This window comes from Lactuca saligna, chromosome 1 (genome assembly GCF_052625555.1).
Source record: "Lactuca saligna cultivar CGN05327 chromosome 1, ASM5262555v1, whole genome shotgun sequence".
In the NCBI taxonomy this organism is placed as follows: domain Eukaryota; kingdom Viridiplantae; phylum Streptophyta; class Magnoliopsida; order Asterales; family Asteraceae; genus Lactuca; species Lactuca saligna.
Genome location: NC_136417.1, coordinates 17,060,998 through 17,086,159, shown reverse-complemented (window position 1 = coordinate 17,086,159; position 25,162 = coordinate 17,060,998). Strand labels below are relative to the sequence as shown.

General features: G+C 32.3%; 3 protein-coding genes across 4 annotated transcripts; 1 reads left to right on the top strand and 2 right to left on the bottom strand.

Annotated features, from left to right (window-relative positions):
- Positions 1-7,795: 7,795 nt before the first annotated feature.
- Positions 7,796-9,115, top strand: LOC145025160 (uncharacterized). Of its 2 annotated transcripts, none has more exons than XM_078976764.1 (3): positions 7,796-7,931; positions 8,183-8,238; positions 8,449-9,115. In XM_078976764.1, the coding sequence occupies exon 3, from the start codon at positions 8,477-8,479 to the stop codon at positions 9,050-9,052; it is 576 nt and encodes a 191-aa protein (XP_078832890.1). In that variant the 5' UTR covers positions 7,796-7,931; positions 8,183-8,238; positions 8,449-8,476; the 3' UTR covers positions 9,053-9,115. The 2 variants fall into 2 exon arrangements, with proteins under 2 accessions (XP_078832890.1, XP_078832891.1); XM_078976765.1 differs by having other exon boundaries at positions 8,446-9,115.
- Positions 9,116-10,225: 1,110 nt separating this feature from the next.
- LOC145024994 (putative protein phosphatase 2C 12) lies at positions 10,226-13,408 on the bottom strand. The gene is made up of 10 exons (XM_078976763.1): positions 13,122-13,408; positions 12,544-12,880; positions 12,193-12,364; positions 11,949-12,102; positions 11,787-11,850; positions 11,534-11,641; positions 11,316-11,441; positions 10,983-11,227; positions 10,679-10,884; positions 10,226-10,599 (listed from the first exon to the last, which is right to left on the bottom strand). The coding sequence occupies exons 2-10, from the start codon at positions 12,742-12,744 to the stop codon at positions 10,571-10,573; spliced, it is 1,305 nt and encodes a 434-aa protein (XP_078832889.1). The 5' UTR covers positions 12,745-12,880; positions 13,122-13,408; the 3' UTR covers positions 10,226-10,570.
- Positions 13,409-17,134: 3,726 nt separating this feature from the next.
- On the bottom strand, positions 17,135-19,601 carry LOC145024828 (B3 domain-containing protein Os06g0194400-like). Its single transcript, XM_078976761.1, has 7 exons — positions 19,292-19,601; positions 18,828-18,926; positions 18,683-18,714; positions 18,422-18,596; positions 18,130-18,336; positions 17,936-18,029; positions 17,135-17,347 (listed from the first exon to the last, which is right to left on the bottom strand). Exons 1-6 carry the CDS (start codon positions 19,424-19,426, stop codon positions 17,967-17,969), a joined length of 711 nt encoding a protein of 236 aa, XP_078832887.1. The 5' UTR covers positions 19,427-19,601; the 3' UTR covers positions 17,135-17,347; positions 17,936-17,966.
- Positions 19,602-25,162: the final 5,561 nt, after the last annotated feature.

The window sequence follows — 25,162 nt, the reverse complement described above, 5'->3', positions numbered from 1 at the left end:
TTGTGACTTGGTTGGCAAAGTCTTTGTGATTTTCAGGTCAAGTCCTCACAAAAGGATATCAGTGGAATTATGTCAAATTAATTTATTCACAAAGGAAGGAACATAAACAAACATAGTGTGCATGTATGAAACATGACATGATTGATGTATAATTCAAGTATTTAGTTGATTAATCGAAACATTATACAATTAATAAACTCTAATTAATATGGTGAATAAATAATAATTTTTTTATTTATATTCAATAGTTTTGAGACCATAGTTAATTAGGTTAATATTGTGTTTCACTTCACATGTTTTACTTGCCGAATAATTGGATTATTCAAAACTCCACAGTCGTTCGTACATTTGGAAGTAAGTAGCGAATTAAGACTATCATGAACTGGATTGTAGATTGTCTGGAGAGTTCTAGACATAGCAAGGGTTTTGCTACAATGTTCACGAGTACATGAAAATGGGGATTTTAAGTATTGGATAAACCCACACTCAAAGAATTACTTCATAGATTTTATTATGAGTAATTCTGAGACGATAATATCTTATATTCTTGAAAAGGAGACACATGAGTTGTTGTTTATGATTCAATTGTGCATTGATAATACGTAAACACATCAGTAACTCGATGTTATAAAGCATATTGTAGTGTGTGATTTGATGAGTGAATAATGCAAGCATATGAGTCGAAGTTTATCCGTTCCTTTTCCCTAACGAGAAAAAGTGATATTTGTGGGCCCCTCGATGATTTGATGATGAAACCTAAAGTGTTTGTCCAAGCCTGGACTGAATTGATGTGTTCAATTAGTAGTCTGATATCAATCGTCATAAATCAGAAATCGGGAAATAAACCTTGGACAGAGAGAATGATTATAATTCATGTCTCATGTTCTTACGATATCTTGTAGAACGGAGGGATATTTGATCACTTATCTACGGACACGTAACTGACTAGGTCAAAGTTCGACAACGACTTTTTGAGAGCTATGATTGATGATCAAATTTTGAGGTCAAACTTGCAATCATAGTCGTTAGACTTATCCAAGTGGGAGACTGTTGGATTAGGTGTCTAAACATATAATTATAATTCGTATGTACTTGATTTGATAGTAGCATGGTCCTTTTAGGTTGCCATCACTCATGCACCTTGACAAGATGACTTTTGGAGAAAGATGTTGAATTTATTATTTGGAATAATAAATTGATATAATTGGTTTATTAATGTATTATGAAAATAATATATTAGTTAGAAATCATGTTATTTAATTAGTAATTAATCAAAAATTAATTTGGAATTAATTTTGTGATTAAAGAAACTGATTAAAGGAACGAAGGTTGTTTTGTAAATCATTGATAGTTATGAAACTGGGCTATTGGACTCCTTAGATAGGAGTGGACGAAAATTATAGGGAGGCCCTATAAGTTTTCGTCTAATGCTCCTTAATAATGGTCCAACAAACACTAGCTTTGGGAATTAGGGTTTCCTCCAGCAAACACTAGCTTTGGGACTTAGCAACCAACAACTATATAAAGACCCCAAACCCTAAGGATTTTGGCCAATGCTTCTATTTTGAACCTTGGCCGAAAATCCTTGTTTATCTCCTCTTCTCTCCACTCATCCTTTTGCATTGAGTGTTTGTAAGCCATTATAGGTGTCACATTTGAGGCACTAAGCTTTCAAGAGACAAGGATCTTCAAGGTGTTCTTGTTATTACTACATAACAAGTAAGGTACACATCTAAACCCTAGTTTTGTATAGATTTTGAAATTATATACTAGTTCCTAGGGTTTTGCTTTGGTATTAAAATTTGCATGTTCTACTAGTGAAAATCTAAATCCAAAGCAATTAGGGTTGCATGAACACATAAGTTTGTTGTTATGCTCAAAACACATCATATATATATATATATATATATATATATATATATATATATATAGGGGATAGTTTAAACAAAAATAATAAATAATATGAAAACGTAAAAACACTATTTTTATGTTATTATTCTGAATGAATTTTGTATCCACGGTTTTATGTCATTATTCAGCAATGAATAAATAAATAGTCATAGGTTAAAACAAAAATTAGAATTTACTAAAAAAATACATATATAAATTTATAATATAATAATAACATTCTAATGAATATATGAATAATCAAACGTTAATATTCATATTCTAATTACTTTAACAATACATGTATACGATATTCATTACAGAATATTATATATATATATATATATATATATATATATATATATATATATATATATATATATATATATATATATATATATATGGGAAAATGGAATATACATTACAGCCCCACCTAAGCTTATGTACTAAACCTCTTAAAAATACATTGTTTTACTATATAAAGATTACGGTTAATGGATTCACGATTAATACTTCAAGATGTAAATTCAAGATCGACACAATGGGGTTTAAGGTTTAGAGTTTAGGGTTTAGGGTTTAGGTTTATGTTTAGGGTTTAGGGTTTAGGGTTAAGGGTTAAGGTTTAGGGTTTAGGGTTAGGGTTTAGGGTTTAGGGTTTAGGGTTTAGATTTAGGGTTTAGGGTTTAGCTTTAGTGTTTAGGGTTTAGGGTTTAGATTTAGGGTTTAGGGTTTAGCTTTAGTGTTTAGGGTTTAAATTAAGGGTTTAGGTTTAGGTTTAGGGTTTAGTAATGTTCATTTGGATGAAGTAATAAACGATAATTGAGGAAAGAAAACGGAGATGATAAAACGATAATGAAAGAAATAAATGTTATGGAGAATGATATATTTACCAAGTGAAACCAAACCGAGTATATTTAACATGTTAAAACGACATATTTTAGAGGTTTAGTACCTAAGCTTAGGTGGGACTGTAATGTATATTCCCTATCCCATATATATATATATATATATATATATATATATATATATATATATATATACTTTTCTTAGTATTTTTATTTTTTTAAAATACAATAGTAATAAAAATGAGTGGAAACTTTGGCAATGAGCATTTGTTTTTTATGTCTAAAAATGTTTTTTTTTTGAAAGTTAATTATCTTTGAACATTTATAAAAAGCAATTTTTTATTTAAAACATGAAAAAAAATGCAATTGCTTTTTGCTATAATTCAAATTTTCATATGCATATCTAGTTATCATAATATAGAGCTCATGTATGTTGATCAAAAGATCTAAAATTTCCTAATATGAATTAAACGTGTTACATGTTTGTCACATATTAATGTTAATGCACATAGATACTTCCAAATTACGTGGAAAATCGTGCAAATCGTTGTTTACTTGTTAATGTTAATGTATTTAGGCTATGTTTGACTTACCTTAACCAAGTTATATGTTAATATATTGTTCATATTTTTTTTTTATCTATCTATTCTAATAAAAGAATTGTTTTTTTTTTTTTTCTATGTGTCGCCTTATTAGACCCCTAATTCATTGTTACCCTATTAGATCTTCTAATTAATTATTGTTAATTATCAATCTATTGATTCTTTATATCAAATTTTAAAATTTAAATTTCCTACACTAATTAAATTAATTTAATAATATTAAAATAAAAATTAAAATAAAATTAATACAATTACAAGGTGATATAAATTCACATATTTATTTAAATCAGCGATTATAATTTTATACAACTAAAACAAATATCTCTTGATTGATAATTTATTTAAAATAATTGATTAATAACTTTAAGTTTTACTAAAAATTTAATTAATTTTGTAACAATGGTTCTAATGAGTTATAAACTCGTATTATAATATTTAAAAAATTACATTTCAAAAAAGATATGCACCACAACAAAAAATCTGCATTGTGAGAATATCTATTAGTTTTATTATCTTATAAAATAAATTTTGATAACTCGTTGAAATATCAATTTCCATTTATAATGTCTTGGTTTGTGTTTCTTGATAAATAATTTTAAGATTTGATATTATTTAATCATATATGTAAAATAATGGGATTACTATTTTGCATTTCTATTGCTGCTACTTTTATTTCTTTTATTTGAAAAAAAAAATAGACCTTGTAACGTAATTAAAACTAAAACTAAAAAAATATTATAAAATAAAATAAGGAGATTTGAAACGGTTCTTGAACACTTATTAGATTGTATTCAAGATGATGTATTTTTCTCATTATATTTATGGGTATTTATATTAAATAACATCATATTAATACATCATCAAAATAGTAACTAAATAGGTAAAGAAAATTATTCAATTGGTGAAAATTGTTCATCCACGTGCATTGTCTAACTCTATAATTTGATGTAATTTTTATAACACTCCATCTTGGATGACAATTTTTCTTATCTGAGTTCAACCTTGAAGTACTGCCTCATTGAAAACTCAGTGAGAAAAAATTTTAACGAAGGGAAAAAGAGTGCAGTATATAGGTGACTCCCGCTCATTTAGACATTTGTTACGTTACGTTTTATGCACATGTCGCATTTCGATGTCATGTACATGTTTTCTGAAGATTGTGGTAGGAAGTGCTTTCATGAAGAGGTTTGATACATTGTTGCTAGATTGAACATATTCGATCTCAACCATTTGATCTTTTATAAGCTCTTGAATGTGCTTAAAAAACTTTAGAGGTATATGTTTTGTTCTGTCGCTATTGATATATCCTTCTTTCATTTGGGTGACACATATTGAGTTATCTTCATAAATTAAAGTAGGAATTTTATCTTTATCTGGTTCACATGAAGAAAGAATGAGCTGTCTCATCGATCTTAACCATGTACATTCTCTACTAGCTTAATTTAGTGCAATTACTTCAGCATGATTTGATGATGCGGCGACAAGTGTTTGCTTTTGAGAGCGTTAGGAAATTATGATGCCTCCGTTCTTGAATACGTATCCAGTTTGAGATCTAGCTTTATGAGGATATCATTAGAATCCAATGGTGCAATACTTGTTTAATCAACTTCTAGCCCATTTTTCTTAAATATTTCATCAATTTGAGCCCAAAATGCCTCTTCAAATCACCCGAAGCTTCCACAAACTCCCGATCATCGATTTCCGTACACTTGAAAATTCTCCTGCGCCTTGCAAATTTAAAGTTCAAATCTTCCAAGCCTTCAAGCACTTGACAAGCCCACTCCAGGAATCACCTTCATAGCCATCAAACATAGGATCCCTATTGCCCTTCTAGTCCAATCGCCTCTCAAAAATCCCGTTCCACTAGTCTCCAAAAAAAATCTATAATAATACTCAAGAAACTAGAAAGTACCCGAAATGGTTATAAAATAACAAAAATGAAAATATGTATGGAAATTAACTAAAATGCGAATGAAATGTGCTAAAATAAACTATAAAAAGAAGTAAATAAAATGAAGCTATCATTAGTATAAAAGTTAGAATACATAAATAATAGTTTGACAAAAAATAAATAAATATCATTACTCGTTAATAGTGAATAATTTTTCATAATCCATTATTTGTTTTAAATGGTTATTTTATAATAAATACATTTTATTATTATTATTAAGTAATACATACCTTGAATATGATAGATATGATTTCGACTTGTTAAAGCATTCGTAATAATAACATGTTATAAATTCGATGTAATTAAGGAGATTTGAGAAAAAATTTGAACACTTACAAGATTGTATTCAAAATGATATGTTTTTTTCTTTACATTTGATAGGTATTTATACTACATAACATCCTATTCATACATCATCAAAATAATAATTCAATAGATAAAGAAAATTATTCATTGGATGAAAATGATTTATCCATATGTATTATTTAACACAATAATTTGATGTAATTTTTATAAGTTTGTTGAAGATAAACTTATTATTCATGTCTATTTTGCAACTTTTCAACACTATGTCAAATATAGAATTTAATATTTGAATGATTTTCATACATTACGGAAAATAATAAAAAAAATTATGTTTTACTAGTAGTTACATGATTATATCCTCATTCATTGCATAAAAATTTTGTATGTTTGTAAAAGCCAAAAACAATTAAAAGTTATAAAAAAATAAAAATAAAGGATAAAGTAACCAAAATAGTAACAAAAATTAAAACGCCAAACCAAAACCAAAACCGTAAAAAGACAAATATACTTATGTTTTCATTTTGATTTCCTTTACATCTGAGTAGTTAATCATTGTATATGTAACTTTTGTTTTATGGTGAATGAGAATAAAATTTTGAAGTTAGGATGTACGGTATGGAAAGTAAAGTGGCAGAACACGAACACTTGTAAGAGGGGTTGGAACAAAAATTTAAAACAAAGTTATATAAACAAATTTTTTTTATGAAAATTATGACATATAAAAATGTTTGTACCTTTCATTTATGAATTAGTTTTCTAAAAATTGCCAACTATTTTTGGGAAGTCTAATTAACCAACAACGAATGTTTAAATGAACAACTAAAGTTTGATTGAAAGTATTTTTTTCCCAATCAATTTTTAATAACAAAAAAATTAGTTAAAATCTTAATTAGACAACAAAACAATAAAGTATAAGTATAAAAATAAAAGATGTTGAATATCTAAAATTCAAGCATAAAAATAAAAGATAGCCTACACCTAGGAAAAAATAATTCAAAAACTATTTTCTAAAGAAGTTAATGCAGACATTCATAAGAAATATAAGAAATTAACAATTAAATCAACAACGGAAAATAAAAAGCTTTATTGCAGCCTTTTATTATCTTAACAATATTTTAGTATCACGTTTTAATAATATCACATCTACTAGATAAAGAGAAAGATAAAATTGGAAAGAGAGAAAGACTTCACTAGAAGTCCGATGATGAGACTATGTTAGAGAACAAAGACAACAAGCAAACAAAAGTGATGAAAATATTGTTAAAATAATAAAAAGTTGATGTGGTCGTTCATCAAAGTAGCAGTTTGCAAACGACAAACGACAAGAACGAGAGACAGAAACCGCACAAAGGTAATGAATGTAGAGAGGAGAGGGGGAGTGTTGAGCACTCTGAAGATGGTGGTGGTGATATGATCTAGTGAGTAGCCTTATTTATTTATTTTTTTCTTGCAACATATATCTTTAGTTTAGGGTTTATAGTTTCTTTTTTCTTTTTTCTAAATCATTTTAAGTAGCAACTTAAGGTTTAAATTGTTCAACCGGAAAGATATGGAAAAAACTTTATAGAGTTTAATGTTTGTTTTTACTCACAAGATAAATATCCGGGAGCTTGAAATTCCAACAAAGAAGTTTTAAACGTAACAAAACATAATTACCGCAAACACCATAATATAAAAGACATTTATTACGAGTCAACTTGAAATATTTTAATAAACACCGTTAATTTTTCGAATTTGATGTTGTAGTTGGATTTAATTTACCGTTTGTAGTATTTTAAGTATTTTTTTTCATTATAATTTTCTTTTTAAGATTTAACTTATGTTTTATGGTAGTGTATTCTAATTAAATATTATTTTTAATTTTTTTGTTTTAAATTAATAAAAGCTTAATTTATAAAATATGAGTTTACACGTGTTGTTAGATGAAAAAAAACGGAAAATAAATGAGAAAATTTGATACGAAAATGATATGAAAAATGAGTTTGGAGGCCTTGGTTAGATCGGTTTCGATCTGGATTTTGCCGGTTCCTAACTATTATTACCTTATCTCGACTTTAGTATCCTTTTGATGATCACACTTGAAGTAATTTGTATTTCTAGGGACTAAACTTTAATTTGCCAATACTTGAGGTGCATATTTAGAATATACCGTCATAATTTAGGGACTATATAATGAGGTGGGAAATAGCTTTGACATAAATAAATAAAAAACTAATGTCCCCAGGTTGAATTAGGGCTTTTTGTTGAATATCCCAGTATCACATCATCATCCCCATTTTCTCACTCTCGCTCTCACTCTCATTCTCACTAAAATGGTCGAGCTGCTCTCTCCGTAACCTGGTAATCTCTCTCTCTCTCTCTCTCTCTCTCTCTCTCTCTCTCTCTCTCTCTCACACACACACACACACACACGGATGGTGCAAGCAGACATGAGTTAGATTTCACTTTGACTTGATTTGAATTGTTTACAAGTTTCCTTCTTTTGATAATTTTCTAAGTTTAGTAATTTTGGGATTTTGGATCTTGGGATCCCGAATGCAGTTCAAAACTTTCCGATTTGTATAATTGACCTCTCTTATTTGACGATGCAGAAAAGGGCTACCTCGTAGTTCTCAATTGGAAGTGCGAGACTGCGAGCAGAAACTAGGTATGTTCCAAATCATCTATCTTCTCTCTTTCCACTCGATTTCAATTTCCATTTTTGTGATCTTGCAAGCTTTTAAATTAAATGCGGAGACAAGTGTGAAAGATTTGAATGTTGCTGAAGTTATAGCTGATTTCAGTATTCGAATTGCTCAATTTGCTCATGAACAGTTTATATATGATTTTTTTCATAGAATCTATATATGATTAGCAGGGGCTTCCAGTTCCGAGTTGATGCTACAATGGCAGAATACGAGAGCAGCCACCATAACTACACCATACCAAAAGAAACAGCCTTACAAGCTCTAAACACCATAATCCAGCTTCATTTCGAGAAAACCCTAGAAAAGAAACGAGCTGTAGACCTACAGAAAAAGGAGCTATGGAAGCTTTTCCAGTTCTTCTTCCTGTTCTTAGCCCTTGTATTTACAGCCCAGGTTCAGTCCACTCGGCTCCAATGCCGCCATTGTTGGGTACCCATTGGTCTCCTCTCTCTCTCCCACCTCATCTTCTATGTGTCAGTGGCTCAGACACTGAGGTGCATCAATGGGTTCAAGTATCAGAGGAGGTGCCATAAGTTGACACTTGGGTTAGCCACTGAGCGACTCAGGCAGATTCGGATGAGGATGAGCAGCAGCAGCAGTGTGGTGGCCGGAGGTGGTGAAGATGTTTTGAGGGATGATTATGAGATTCATTATCAAGAGCCACCGGATACTTATTTTGGTAAGTTTAAGAGGAATTGGGCTTTGCATTTTGGGTTTTTGATCTTGATTTATATTTTTATGGTGTCTTCTTCTGTTGTTCTTTTATGTTTCTAGGATTTGTACTGTAACAATGAATGGAGGGTTGAGATTTAGTTTAATCAACGTGATATCTTTTTATCCTGATTGTTGGTAACTAATGACTTTCACTAAAAAAAAAAAATTGTAAGTTTGAATTTTATTTTGGGCAATGCTCAGAAAAATTCAACATTTTAAAAAACCATTATGTTATTTCTATGTCTTTAAAACAATTATTATTGTTATCATTTTTTGGTTAAATTAGTGTTTCGCAACCGGACATGTAATTAAAAAAATTACATGCTTTATGCCATTATTAACATAAATTATGTAGCTTATGTTGAATGGCAATTGGAAATTCTGGAATTGTTTATATCAATATGATAACAATTTTCTGGAATAATTAATTTAATCAAAATAAAAAATATAATGAAAATATGTACGAAAATAGCATAATGAGTTTTTTAAAGTATTAAGTAATAATTAGTTGGGTTCTTTTCAGTATTGCCTTTTATTTTTGGATAATATATCTAGAACGCTTTCAAAGTTGGTCAAAAGTTTCAACAGTCATCGAACCAAAAAGAATGTTAAAAAGGATCTACCCAACTTTCCAATCGCAATCCTTGTCATGTAGCCAAAATGGCGACAACGATAAACATATCCTTTGACTTAAACTTAATTTGTTGTCTGGCATAAATCTTTTTACAGCACTTTATAGTTGAAAAAAATATATTTAAACGTTAGACAGAACGTAAGTTATTGAAAATTACATATATTTAAAAAAAAAACAGATTTCGTTGTATTTGATTTCTTCTATAATGAAAGCCTATGAAATGGCAATAGAACTACAAGTCAGAAGTTTGTTGATTAAAAATTCAATCACAAACACTACCGAGTGAGTGTATTAGGTTTACTGAGTGGTACAACAATAACTCTTAAGTTCTTTCATTTTTGCTAATTTGGGTAACTAATTATGTCACTTAACTTGATGTGCATGTTATTCAGATCACAGCAAAAATAAAAATAAAAATTGCTACTCAAATTAGCAATAAAATGATAGTTGGTTGATATATATTATACAACATACATATATGATGCGTGTTGGGTGTTTGGTAAAGAATAACACATAATAACCATTTTCACATGAAAATGTCACAATGCATGTGACAACACAACACGCCAAACAGTTTATGGAATCAAAAGGACAACAAATTTCCAAAGCAATTCTTAATTTCAATAAATTAAATCCCAAGAATCATACACAATCAATCTTACAAACGTTACAATGGTTTCCACTTTCAACTATGAGAATACTAGATCTACCAATTAACTTACGCGTTCTTGCTATATCAACATGGAGTTAGGGAAAATACTTTTAACTACATAATAAAATATATAGTAATAATAATAATAACTCTAATCTGATTAATTTTATAACTTAAGATCTTCATATCCCATAAATAAACAAATTAAATTTAAAAAAGCTCACGAAAAGGAACTTAACCTTCTGGTGTTTCCATATATATATATACTCAGCCAGCTCCAACTATGGCCTGCCTATTCACTTCCACTACTGTATCGCCCATCTGTCAATGTTACAAATTGTTAGAATCTGACTTAATGGGGACATACATGACTTAATGGAATAAGCCAAATTGATCTTACTTCCAGAATGATTTTTTCCTTCCATGGCTTCTCTTTTCTCTTGGCAAGTTACACAAAGAAAAGGGCCATCCCATGGTCTTGAATTCCTTGTGTTACATGATCCCCCCGCGTGTATTGAAATACCCTCACCCGGTTTCATTTCCACTTGACAAACCGCACATGTGAACAGTTTGAACATGTTACAAAGCGGGTATTTTGTATCAAACCTGAAATCGAAAAAAAAAAAAACAAATAAAAACAATATATCAGATATGGAATGGAATTGTTGATTCCATTCCAATGATAATGTAACGGAGTAACGGACCTTTCGGAAAGCATAGCGGATCCTTCCTCTACGAGCTCCTCCACTACATCTGGCTCCAGATACTCTTCACCAATATGAGATGTTGACTCTGTGCTTTTTCTCTTAAAAATGGCTTTCACTTTAAATACTCCTTTTGTCATCTTTTTGTGTTGGGGCATGGGGGGCGGATTCGTCTTTTCCGCTGGTAGAATGTCAACCACCATGCACGTTGTATCGTCACGTAATCCTTTCGGTTGCACAGCTTCCTATAATAAAAGAAGAGAGAAAATATAAAACTAGATGTTTACAGAAACATGAATGTTGACGAAAAGTAAAAGACGAATATGCCCTTACTTTAACAACTTGACCGGCAGCTGCATCTGGCGGCATCCCACGACAGCATTCTAGAGCCGCTTCTGCTGATAAAGCATCCCATACACCATCACTTGCAATGATAAGCCTTCCACCAGCGGATGACAGCTGCAGGTTTAAATCATGTCACATTGTAATGGATTACAAGAAGAAGGGTATTTACGTCTTTTTGGTAGTGAAGTGAAATGAATTTAACTTACCTTGACTTGCTTAACGTAAGGAACAGGAACTATAAACTCTCCAACATCTAAATCTCCAATAGATCTTGAAAGACACAAACCACCCGGCCAACATCTCAAAGGACCAATCTGCCATGATAATTGACATAAACAGAAACAGTGAAAACTCAATTTAATACAGACATTTACATATAAGATATAAAGGGTATTCTATTTGATAGCATAAAAGGAAATAAATAAATGACTGAAAAAATCAAGATGAAAAGATTCATACCTGCGTCCCACCACCTGTATTTAGCCTACCAACCTCACCACCACTTGCAGTGACACGTTCTGTCCTGCAAGATTAGAAAGAAAACATAAAAATCATAATATTGTGTTCAAATTTCAAACTTCAACCTTCAAAAAGTAAGTTAACATTAACAGATTAACTTACTCTTCTTCGTTGTCCTCAAATCTGTGATCTGCTGATAGATAATATAGGCTCCCATCTGCAGATTCAAGTATACAGCGGGAATCACCAACTGATGCTACAGTTACAATGAACCCTTCAATAATTACAAAGGTCACAGTTGTTCCTGACAGTTGACCTGCAATCGTTCAATACCATATTTAAGCACCATTTCACATATGAACAGTGTTCAGATTCAGATGGAATTGAAAAGGAAAGATGTGCACACCTTTTTCTTGGAAATCTTTATCTGTTTTTATAAACCCGGCCACCAGAGCCCTAGGCAATGCTGCAATCCATTCTTCTCGGTTAAGGTCTGCTGGAATTGCACTTAAGACATTGTTTAAAAGATTCTCCTTGGTATATATAGCTGCTGCAGCCCCATTATGGCCATCAAGTATCTGCAAATACAAGTTTTGTAAGATCACCATCACAATAGTCACTCACTGATAACATATCTCTAAAACCATCACTTGCTTCAAAATCCTTCTCGATTCAGATGAAATCACCAAATTGGGAGATTGTAGAGAATTACAGAAAATAAGCTACTCATCAATCTCATTAGAGAGAGAAAGCTTACCCCAAATACGGAATACGTAGTAACACCATCTCCCAATACGCGTTGGCATTCGCTCTTGATGAGTGTAAAATCTTCCCCTTTTTTGGATTGGTTGGCTTGACCACTAACAATTTCCGGCCTCTCGATCTTTTCATTTGCCAATTCACGCTTCAGCAACACCGATAACGGGACCGTTTGATGCTCACCTTTATGGGAGGACATTTCCTTGGTCCCTTCGAAAATCCAGATTTATAGAGAAAATATGAATATACTCTTCAACTCCTCGCCCTAGCAATAATATTTCAAGCCTAAAGCCTTCCACCTGCTCCTATTCGATGATCAGATTCTCAACAAAATCCTACAATACCAAAAGATCCATTATAAGACAAACCACTAGATTAAGCATCAGATTCAATTTCAACCAAGTGTTTACATCGTAATTTCAAACTTTCAATAAATCAAACACTGGGAAGATGTGGATTGGTGTATCAGAGCCCGATTAACGAGCAATGTAGATGATCAAAGAGGAAGAACAACAAAGTTTTTGAAATGTATTTCGAAAGATTTAACGGAAAAAAAAAAAAAAACAAATTACATACAGAAATTCCTTGTAGATGACGAAACTCTCCAATGGCGGGTGCGATTGAATGTTGCCGACAGAAAAACGAGAAAACTGAAAGAAAATAATAATTAGAAAGTGATTAGATTCGTAGCAAAAATTCCGCGAGAGGGAGAGAGAGAAGGAAGGATGCAAATGGATTTGTGTTCGTCTGTTGATTATTTGGTTTATTTGTTATTGCATTTTGGGTGTTGATGTTATTTTCTCGTCATGTGCGAATGCACCGTTTTCGGTTCGAAAAGCCGGCTTGGAGATGAGCTGAGCTGTGACTGACTGCGTCGTGAGTTGTTTTTATGTCTTTATTTCTTTTATTTCTTTTTTAATTCTTTTTTCCAATGATTTGGATAATCCTAGTGCATATTGGATTCGTCAGAACATCCTTTTCTTATTTGGATAAATGACCTATGGGTTTATTTATTTTCAAGTTTTCTATTAATTTTTTGGTTTTATAGTCATTTAGTTATTTATTTTTTGGTTTGGTCATATTTAATCACCTAAGCTTATTTAATCTCTAAACTTTTAATTTTTTTTTAAAGTTTAGTAACTAAATGTGCACAACTGTAACGTTAGGTGACTAAATGAGTACAAATTTAAAAGTTAAATGACCAAACTAAAAATTAAGTGACTAAATGAGGACAAAGTCAAATGTTTGATAGCATTTTAAAACTTAAAAATAATTAAGTGATCAAATGAACAAAAAACCAAAAATTAAACGACCAAAAAATACCTAAACCTATAAAATATATGGAAATGACAATTAATGTAGGAAAATTTATTTAAAAAAATGATGGGAAATTTTGTAGAAAATTATAATTTTATGAGAAAGTATGATTTTCTTGATTTCTTTGTTAAATTTGATTTTATTCTTTGTTAATTATATCAAAAGAAAATTATTCCTATTTTTGTTTATCAGATTAAGTTATTTCTTTATTCACTCTGTTAAGTAATTAAGAAACAAAAATATACTATGCATATTACTTTATATATCTATAAAGGTATTCGGTTTGATTATACAACCTTACGTACGATTCTTATTGCATGCACGTAAGACTATAAATCAAATGAATTTTTCCGAACTCACAATCCAAAAATCCTTTGTTATTCCTCTTCTAGGGAACTATTAGGGTTGATAATTCAATCTTGTTTAACATATACAAGTTAGCATTCTATCTGGCACAGACAAGTTATTTTTGTCGCTGGACTTTTTTTATAGTGTTTTGTTTTAATCATTATACTTTGTTTAAGTAATCATTAATCACTGATCGTTTTAGCCATCGTAACTGGTGATAACTCATAAGTCATAACTTGATGAGGTGACCAAGTTTTTCCATAATGGCATTACATGTCAGCATCCCTATTACATAATTGATGATGAGGTGGCTAGTTTTATTCATTTTAGCCATCAACACTTACGTACCCGGATTTGAGGCCACAGTGTCATTTGTCTAACGTTCGATTCTCACTATCATACTCTAATTGGAGATTTCAAACTCATAAATCGAAGGTTTAAACACGCTTCAACGCTCCAACGTTCGATTCTCACTTATGTGCAAAGAGAAATATGGATTTTAGGTTAAACACATCCCTAAAACGACATCATTCATAGTTAAGTCAACAGCCACGTCATAAAAACCAAGGTATTTCCGATTACGAAGCTAAAATGGTTAAAAGAGACAAGTTTATTGACTAATAATAACTTAAATAAAATATAATTACTAAACCAAAACAAAAAATAAACAAATAATGAAAATTTACACTGTAATACAGTATAATGATTTATATTACCAATATGAAAAAAACTCAAAAAGTAAGCCATATCACGAGATTATTGGTTATCATCGGGTAGGATGATTAAAATAAACAAAAAATCAAATTAAATAACAAATGATAACTTGAATAAAATATGTTAAAGAAAAAGTCAAAAAAATTAATAACTTACTTTTTGTACTCCTTTTGTTTTTGAGTTTGACATATTATGACATTCATTCTCCATATTTGGGTAAAAGAATTACCAAAAGGGTGGGTCCTTCACGAATGCGTATTCTCGTGACCAACAGTTCGGAGATTTGGTCAAAACCACATGGAGTGTAGTGCACAGTATCCTTTTTAACATGTTCGTATATTAATATTAATAATAATTATAGTTTTGTATTATATTATTATTACATAGTTAGCCAAAACAATGTATCATATATATATATATATATATATATATATATATATATATATATATATATATATATTTTGAGTTTTTATTAAAAGAGTTGTATTTTTCTCAAATTAGTCTTTTTATGAAATATCGTAAAAAAGATGATGATATTGTCATATTGATTTAGTTACATAAAAGTATCTTAGTTTATCATTGTTTATAGTATTTAAATTATTAGATTAATATTCAAAGTTTCAAACATTTGTCTTAAATTACATGCATCATAAATCGTATGAAACCGCTATACGTGGACCCATATGCAATAATATAAAAATAATTGGGGGTTAAGTGGATGTTTCTATTTTTATAGGACACCAGCTGTAAGTTATGATAAATCTAGAACAAATTTCAAATTGACAAATTCTTCCTGATAGCACGGAGAAACATATGGAAATTATATTGTACTATAAATGTTGATGTTTGCCCATCTTCTTTACGTAAAATACATATTCAGTCCCTCGGTTCTTTGTGTATTATATGCAATGTTTAAAAACTAAAAATAAAAAATAAAAAATAAAAAATAAAAAATAAAAAACTTAAACTTTACAAAAATTTAATTTGAGGTGATGTGGACCAAATGGATTTTCGTTCTTTGCATTTAACTGGAATCAAACTAGAACAAAAACTAACAACTAACTTTATCCATATTATTCTAAACGTTAGTTTCTACAAACTTCAAGTTTATTATACTGTAGTGACGAAACTAGAGATTAAGGCAAAGCACCACTAATTCTTGATGTTGTATATATATCTTTGTTTATACACATATGTTTTGTTTTTTACATGTCACCTAAAAGTCGAAGTCTATGTTATTCGAACTAAAGTTTGAAGTTAATCAAATAAAAAGGAGTTGATAGGCTTTCAATATGCATTATGCAATTTATGCTACTCATCAATAGAGTTCTTTTAATAAACCGTGTCATTTGAACATAGATGAAAACCTAACAAATGTATTTGTAATTACTAACGAATTGACATCAAATAAAAATCCTTTTACCAACTTCCACAAAATCTCAATAGATAGTTTATAATCAATTAACATTGATCTCTTATAGAATGAATAGTACTTAAGACGCTTAATATTTCAAAGTAGGTATCTAGTAATTTGTGGGTAAGGTTTTTATTGGTTTTGGTTAGAGGGACTAAACTGTCGTGTTATAAATGTATAAGGATAAAGACTTTAAGTGGCCAAATAAGCAAAGGGTGTAAAAGTTAAATACCATATAATACTATGATTTATGACTGGGCCAGCGGCGGAAAGCCCAATTATTCGCCGTTTTTGTTTGTTGGATTTGTGTCGCATTCATTGCCGTCAATTCAGAGTTAGACTTCACTTGGCCACCCTGTTACTTGGTATACGTTACATTAGACTAAAATTTTGATTTTTTTTTTAAAATTGTTAGTGGCAAAAAATGAATACCAACTTTATAATAACTTTCATATAATTTAAATTTTGAAAACTAACTTTATCCATATAATTTAAATTTTCACCTTTTGAAACGTTGAAGTACTTTTTTTTTTTGATTATCACTATACATTAACAATGAAATATTCCAAAAAGTAACAAAATTCAGTCACCCTTTTTGTTTTGACACAACTGATCCTTTTGGTTTCATTTTCTTTTGACCTTTGTCTTTAAGTTAATGGAAGAAAGTGAAAAATGATTGAGTAGGTTTCTGGTTTTCCAAGCTGGACAAAGACTTGGACAGGGTTCATTCCCTTCACCCAATTAGCTGGATCCATCTGTTTCTTTCTTCAATACATATACAACCCCACTCACCATATTTTCAACCCTCAATTTGCAACCATTTTTCAAACTTTCCAAACTTGAATACCCCAACATACAAAAATAGAAATGACATAATTGTAATTTCATACTTCATAAATTACATCATTAACTAAAAGGCATCAAACCTTTGTTAGTCCTAAACTCTACATAAAAGAAACCAACCAGCATTCGATCAAATAATATCTCCAAAAATATGCTGAATTTCATCCTACAAAGTAAATGGGAAAATGAGAAACAAAAAGTTGATTAATGTTCAGTTTTAGATTTTACAATCTCTTGAATTACTTTATTAAAACAAAAAACGAATCTATATTTAAATAATTAGATCTAAGGGGAAAAAAAAAGTTACACTTTTTGATGCTCTCTATGTACCAACACACATGGAAATACATGTGCAATTATGACATATAGGTATAAACTTCAATCAATTCATCAAAACCTACTGCTTAAAACAAACACCTAGTCATTATGATTTATGGCTTTTAATTTGCCATAAAATATAGCCTTTTTTTTTTTACTATTTCGATAAATAACTAATAACCTTCGTATTCCGATAGGTGAAATCACTATTGCTGCGAATTTTACTTGATTGTATGGCCCCACAAAAATAATATTGAAAAACAACAAAAAAATTATATACTGCGAATATTTTCTTCTAACTCTTCATATTATAGCGAAAATCATACACTTTTTATCAAACATTTTATTTTAAAGTTTTTTCTCTTTGAATTTTCAAAACCATTTTCACAACACAAAGGAGCTTCCTAAAAGGTGTAAAAAAAGACTTGAGAATTACCTAAATTAATTTGTTCAATCTGTGCATAAACCTAAGCCTCCAAATCATCCTTTTCACCCTCTTCATCATAACCTTTGCACCTTATAATATACACCTAGAATGGCAAAAACTTGTAAATATGGCAAGGAACATAGAAGGAAATTAATCGATTAAAAAAATAACTTCTCTATTTTCAATAAAAAAAATAATCAAACCTTAAAAACAGTAGGCTGAATTAGCTGGAAAACAAGTGCATCTCCATCTACCAGTTGATGATGAATGGAGAAACCCCTCCATCCACCACTAAGGCCTCCTTTGTGAGCCAAATACACAGTTGGAAACTCTTCACCTTCTTCATCTATCAATGTCACAGTGCAATCTGTCCTTCGTAGACTTTTCCTGCAGAAATGAGTTGGAAGACCCTGTTTTATTAAACAATAAACATCAGTCACATTTATTAATACCTCATATTTTATATATGAAACATAGAAAACGATAAGAACTAACCAGCCAAAATCCACCAGTTGTATGTGATTGAAGCATGGGTTTAACAAATGAAGGATGACCACCTTCAAGTTTAGCTTCTAGTTCTTCTGCTTTGTCTATTGCATAGTCCCTAGCTTCATCAGATGCATACACTCGATTTCCTAAGTCCCTTCGTGAGTAGTTATACCTTCTTCCACTACACAATTTTGATGCAAAAGAGAAAACTCAATGTGTGATCAAGATACTTGGAATAACTTTTAGGATAAATTACTAAAAGCTTACTTTCTTGGTGACTCAACTCGCTCATAAACCACCTACAACAAAAAGAATTTGGGTTCTGATCCTGATCTTTTTCCAAATAAGATCCCTATAAATGGATAAAGCAAAACAATGGAGCTAAGAGGGAGAAGAAACAAGAGAAACATACGAGTTCCTTGTAAACAGGGGCAGGAAGATGCGCAACGCGACTTGATCTTCTGACCTCCACCATTTCTGTCCCAATGACACGAGGTTTTGTGCGCTTCATCTTTCGTTGTTACACAAAACACAGAAAACCAAGTTTAGATCGCGATAAAAATCCAATATCGAGACACAATGCACAAATTAGGCCTTTCATCTTACTATTGTTACAGACAAGGAAAACCAGTTTTGGCTCAAAATTAGGCCTTTCATTGTGTTAATTAGGGATAACAGGTTACTTTTGCAATTGTTTCGTAAAACCCTAAGCTAAACCAATTACATAAACATATTTTATTATAGCTCTGGAAAAAATCGAATCAAACACGTGTCTGAATGGGTTTGGGAGTGATGGAAAATGTGAGAGTGCGTGTTGATGCAAACATGTTCTCAGACTAAAAGAACAGAGTGAGAGAGACAGAGAGTGGAAGAAACCGGAGAAGGGGTAGGGGAGTGAGCGGTTTTTAGAGCTTGAGTGAGCTGAGGAAGATGAAGCTCTTCCATCCGTTTCTTGTTCTCCTCCAACCTTTGCTTACGCAAATCCTCATAGTTTTTCTTTGAGACCACCATGTTTTTTCTGTTTCACCTTCTTCTTCGCTGAATGTTAGAGAGAGAGATATGATGGTGATGGTTATGGTTATGGTGTTGATAGAATCGGCGAAGGTAATGAAGAAAATTTGACTAGGGTTTTCTCAGAGTCGACCGTTAGAATTCATTCCAACAATTTGAAAAGGAATATGGGCGGGTTTATGGACAACATTTAATTAATGGCTGGTAAATAAATCGCTGCAAAATTTATAATGGTGAATGTATTTACTTTTTCAAGAGATATAAAATGAATATCAGAATATGTGTAGCCGTTCGTTTTAATTTCTATATCAATTAAATATCTATATATCAAGATTACATCTAGTCGGCACCCGATTAAAAATAAGTCTTCAAATAAAATATTAATTTTTTTGGGGATAAACTTAATCCACTTAGTAGCAACACCACCGGAGAGAAGAGAAAAAATATCTAAACGAGATCTAACATCCTTCACCGAAACCAAACTAAGAACCTACTCCCATGAGTCAATCCTATTCGAAATTTGCATGGAATCCAACATCTCCATCGCTTACTCAAACTGCATCGCCAAAGCTCCACCAACAATTGGTCTCCTCCAAGCAATCTCCCGATTATTATTTGCCCAATAATGACTAACATAAGCATCACCATTTATCAACAACACGAGCAATCTAGGAAACCGAGCACTCCAAAACTAATCGCCAATGGACAAATACTTCAAGAATCTCGTGCATGTACGTACCATTACCAACTTGTCTTCTAATAACATCAGAATGAATCAAACCATTGTTATGCAAATCCCACACCACTTTAACAATAGTCGACTAAATACTTGGGTTTGAGGTAATGAGTTACCTGACGAAGGCTGCGAAAAACCACCATCAATTTCATAACAACTCTTGACCACCAAACCTCCAGAAGGTGATCAACATGCAAAAAAAAAAAAAAAACGCTACCTTCACTCATATAACAACAAAGCTTGATTAAATGTAACCAAACTTCCAACTACCAACCCACCATTATCTTTAGAGTTGAGAATAACATTCCACATAACCCAATGTAAAATATGATCTTTGTCTTCCGCATCCCAAAAAAATCTAGAACGAAGACTTTCTAACTAGCGACATAACACAACAAACGTCTTGAAGATTGACAAGTAATAAATTTCAAGGCTTCTAAGCACAGACTTAACAAATGCAAGTCTCCCACAAAGGGAAACATCCTCGTTTTCTAAAGAGAAAGTTTTTGACGAAATCTCTCGAGAAGCACTCCCAAGACACAACCCTATTCATCATCTCTCCAACCGATAAACCAAGGTAAACAAATGGAAGCGAATATGAAATAGCCGCCTGATGACACTTATCGGAAATCACACCAATCCCATAAAGTACTGACGTATGCATATTAATTTGCAAACCATAAGCCATCTAAAACATTCTAAGAATACAAATCGGTCTTCACACATTATCAACATCACCCTCTCCCATAAATATGACATCGTCCACATAGAAAAAATGAGAAATCTGCAACTGATTATAGCCATTACTCACACTACCAAAAAGCGAATTACAAACGTGATCCTCCATGCACACATGTAACCCTTCCATAACAATAATAAACAAGAAAGGCAATAGAGGATCACCTTGTCTCAAATCCCTATACATTTGAAACTCATCTATAGGATTTCCATTTAACAAAATAGATGATCTAGAAGAACTTAGACATACTTGGATCTAATTATTGGATCTAATTATGCCACTTGAAACCAAAACCCATAACATCAAGCATATGATCAAGGTAGTCCCAAGAAACCGAATTGTGTACTTTTTCAAAATCAACCTTAAAAAACAAGACTTCTTTGTTTTTTTTTTAAGATTCGCCCGTCTAACAACTTCATTAACCATAAGGACCCCCTCTAAGATATTTCTTCATTAATAAAGTTTGATTATGCCAGATTCACAATATCACCTACCATATTTGCCAATCTATCAGCTAACAACTTAGAAATAATTTTGTATTTCAAGCCAATTAAGGTAATAAATCTATAATCTCCATCGGATCATCAACCTTAGGAATCAAAGTTATGAACGAAGAAGGGAATCTCACTATTGTCATATAATTCCTGAATGAGTTCAAACACATCCTTTTTAAAGTAGAGGTCCCAAAAATGTTTTAGAAAACAAAATGCGAACCCATCTACTCCGGGAGCTCTATCACTACCACATGACCAAACTTCTTGACGAGCCTCTTCTTCATTAAAATCTGCTTCAATACGGCAAGCATGCTCCTATGTAAGCCTTTGAAACTGAGAACTAAGCCCATTTGGAATAAAACCACTAGGCTAAAGTTGCTTCTCATAAAATGAATTTTTAACTAACGAACGACCTGTAATCCGCACCCATATGTCTGGACCCCTCTAATAGGCATTTTTTCTTCTCATATTGATTTTTGATTTTTGCATACAATCCATCATATCGACCTTATCAATATTTGTCATCTTTATGAGGCAATTCCTGCCTCTCGGCCAAGATGTCAACTGAGACATTAATCCTTTCTTTTAATTTGTGTGACAATATGCCCCCGTGATGAAAGTCTAATAGTTGAGTAATGAAGTTCCACACAAGTGGTCCAAAGTTCAAGCCATGACACACCCAAAATATTTATAGTGTTTTGTGATTGACCTCCTACATGAGCATTGGACAGGTTGATGTGGACCGTTCCAAGAGGTCCAGAGTTCAAACATTGACTCACCCAGAAATGTTTTTAGGGTTCCACGATTTACCTCCCACTTGGATCTTGAGACGAGAATCATTCAAAAAATGTGATTTACAATTTAAAGAAAAAATTTATGTGTCAAATTTGTTTTGGTTTTATCACCCAGGAAGGCTTTATTTTTATTTTTATTTTATAACGTACTTTAAAATTTTTCTATATTAACAAATATATTTATATAACTATCAATCACCCTCCTATTCTAACATGTTTTTATAATGTTCTCTCCAAGCGTCTTGCTACCTCTTTTGTGTTAATGAAATTTCGCATTCAAAAAATAAATAAAAAATCCATCATTTAATTCTCTAAACCCCCCCCCCCCCCCCCCCCCCCCCCCCCCCTTTCTCAAATTTCACTTACCTTAGTTCTCATTTAACTCTTGTACGCAAACTTATGGTTGTCTTAATAATTTGGAATTTCCATAACTAAGAGCATTCATAAAAGGAGCTGTTTATAACCTTTTAAATAATTTGCTCACTTCAAAAAGCTCACCCATACCAACGCCACATCATAATCATCTTCTCTCTTCTTCTTTCCGTCACATTTTTTTGGGATGGTCTTCCAAGCCTTCAACGCAGTTGTGAGGCCAAGAAAGAAGAAATGCAGAGGAAGGAAGAAAAAAGAAACGGGCGGTGCCCTTCATTGCCATTACCATGCATGTGTAACGCCTTATACCTTAACGGGAGTTGCAGCCTTGCAGGTAGTGTTCATGGTGTTATGTCGACGTTGTGGAGGTGCCACGTAGGCATAACGGACCTTGTTGTTGCCCACACCGCATAGTCTAAAGTTTTTCAAATAACTGATTATAACTTATTAATTAACAATCTCTATTAATGTATATTGTATAGCATGTTGATTAGTCCATTAGGTAGTCTCGTAGATTCTATCAAAAGCCCATATGTATTTGTATATATTATTTGGTGTTTAATGAATTACAGAAGGGAAAAAAATATTCCAAACATGGCATCAGTCACCAATTAATCATGGTACCCCTAGTCGGCCATGGCTAATAAAACTACACCCTTCACATGCATCCATATCGAATCTTACGTCCCACTGTTGCTCGACCTTAATGAGTTAAATTATGATGTTTGGTAAGAACTTTTCCATACACACTGTAGAGCTTATAGCGTTCATGGTTACCTTGATGATACCACCAAACCAAAAGACGCCATAGACATTGATTGGGACAATCTGGACAACATGATCAAATCTTAGTTGTACGACACCATGATTCAGTCTCACCACACCATAATCCTTCAACCAAAATCCATTGCCACTTCTGTCAGGAACGCCATTTAAGCATTGTTTCAAGACAACAAACATTCTCATACCATTAAGCTCCATAATGAGCTTCATTCTCTAGTTCAAGGTGATCGCACCATAATTGAGTATTGTCAAAAGTTGAATGCCATCTCGGATTTACTTGTAAATATAGAGTTTCGGTCCCCGAGAAAACCCTCGTTACCTATATGCTCATTGGTCTCTCACCCAAGTTCGAGAATATTTCCATACTCATTCGTCACAAGAAACCATTCCCTACCTTACCTTTCTTGAGGCTCGCTTCACCCTTGTCTCCGAAGAATTCTACGCCAATCTCCTTCCTGCCTCACCTCCCAATCATTATGACCATGGCTCTTCTCCATACGTGCTCCTCGCCAACAGCAACAACAACAACCATAATGATAACATACATGAAAACTGACTTCCACAACACAACCGGTCTTCTTCCAATCGCCACCCAGGTGACGCCTCCAATAGTCTCCGTTCTCAGCCCCCTTCCAGCGGTCGCTACCCTCCAGCTCCAGCCAACCATGGACTTCTCTCTACTACCCATGGGGCCCGTACGGCTGGCCTACTCCACCACCATGGTCTTTTCCTAGGTCACTGAACAACTACCAGCAACAATGACACCAACAACCATCTGATGGTCTTCTCGGCAAATAACCAACTTCAAGCCAAGCTCCGAAGACTTTTCACACCCACTCCGATTCGTCTGCCATCCCACCGCCATAACATTAGTTCCCTCTAGCTTTACTTGATCTGCCCACCAAACTCCCAAGTGCTTTCAACACATGACCCTTAATGATCTGGGAAATTTAAGTTGGTATATAGATACGGGTGCTACATTCCACTTTGCGTCTAATGTAGGTATTCTCTCTTCCCTTAGTAATAAGCGCACATATAATTCAATTTTTGTTGGCAATGGTTCCACCATACCCATCACCCAAATTTGCCATGAACTCGTTCCCTCACCTCATCGCCCTTTACACTAAAATCACATCCTTGTCACACTCGACATCATCAAAAACCTTGTTTATGTATGCAAATTTACTACTGATAATAAAATTTCTATTGAATTTGACCCTCCTGGTTTTTTTGTGAAGGATCTTTTGACCAAGTAGGAACTCCTTAGATGTGATAGAATTGGTGACCTTTACTGTATCATTCCTTCTGCTGTCGCCTTACTCTCCACTTAAGCTTCTCTCTGGCATCAACGCTTGGGACACCTCGAACCTCGCATTCTCCAGTCTTTAATTTCTAGTCATATAATTTCTTGCAATAAAAGCAATTTTTCATTATCTTGTAATGCTTGTCGTCTCGTTAAACATATTCATTTACCTTTTGTTTCATCTAATAATAATGCCACTGAATTTTTTGAGATTGTTCATTCCGATTTATGGATTTCATCTGATAATAAATCTTACACCTTCTACAACTATCCAAAACAACAGTCCTTTTTCCAAGTTTTTTGGTAAAAAGCCCTCATAATAGGGGTGTTGATCGGGTAATTTTTTCGGGTTTGGGTAATTCGAGTCGGGTAATTTGAGTTTTTCATGTTAAAAAAAATACCCGTTACCCGACCCAAATTAAATTCGAGTACTTCGGTTATCGGGTCGGGTTTGGGTAATTCGGGTGTTAGCCGAAATATATTATATATATTTTTATTTTCTTCTGCAATTTAAA

Excerpts from the sequence above, each read along its gene's own strand:
- LOC145025160 (XM_078976764.1), top strand. The coding sequence starts at position 8,477 with ATGGCAGAATACGAGAGCAGCCACCATAACTACACCATACCAAAAGAA.
- LOC145024994 (XM_078976763.1), bottom strand. The coding sequence starts at position 12,744 with ATGTCCTCCCATAAAGGTGAGCATCAAACGGTCCCGTTATCGGTGTTG. Across the intron at positions 12,103-12,192 it reads TAAAGATTTCCAAGAAAAAG|GTCAACTGTCAGGAACAACT; the intron begins GTGTGCACATCT and ends GAACGATTGCAG. Across the intron at positions 10,885-10,982 it reads TCCGCTATGCTTTCCGAAAG|GTTTGATACAAAATACCCGC; the intron begins GTCCGTTACTCC and ends TTTCGATTTCAG.
- LOC145024828 (XM_078976761.1), bottom strand. The coding sequence starts at position 19,426 with ATGGTGGTCTCAAAGAAAAACTATGAGGATTTGCGTAAGCAAAGGTTG. Across the intron at positions 18,597-18,682 it reads CGAGTTGAGTCACCAAGAAA|TGGAAGAAGGTATAACTACT; the intron begins GTAAGCTTTTAG and ends AAAATTGTGTAG. Across the intron at positions 18,030-18,129 it reads TTCAGCCTACTGTTTTTAAG|GTGTATATTATAAGGTGCAA; the intron begins GTTTGATTATTT and ends TTGCCATTCTAG.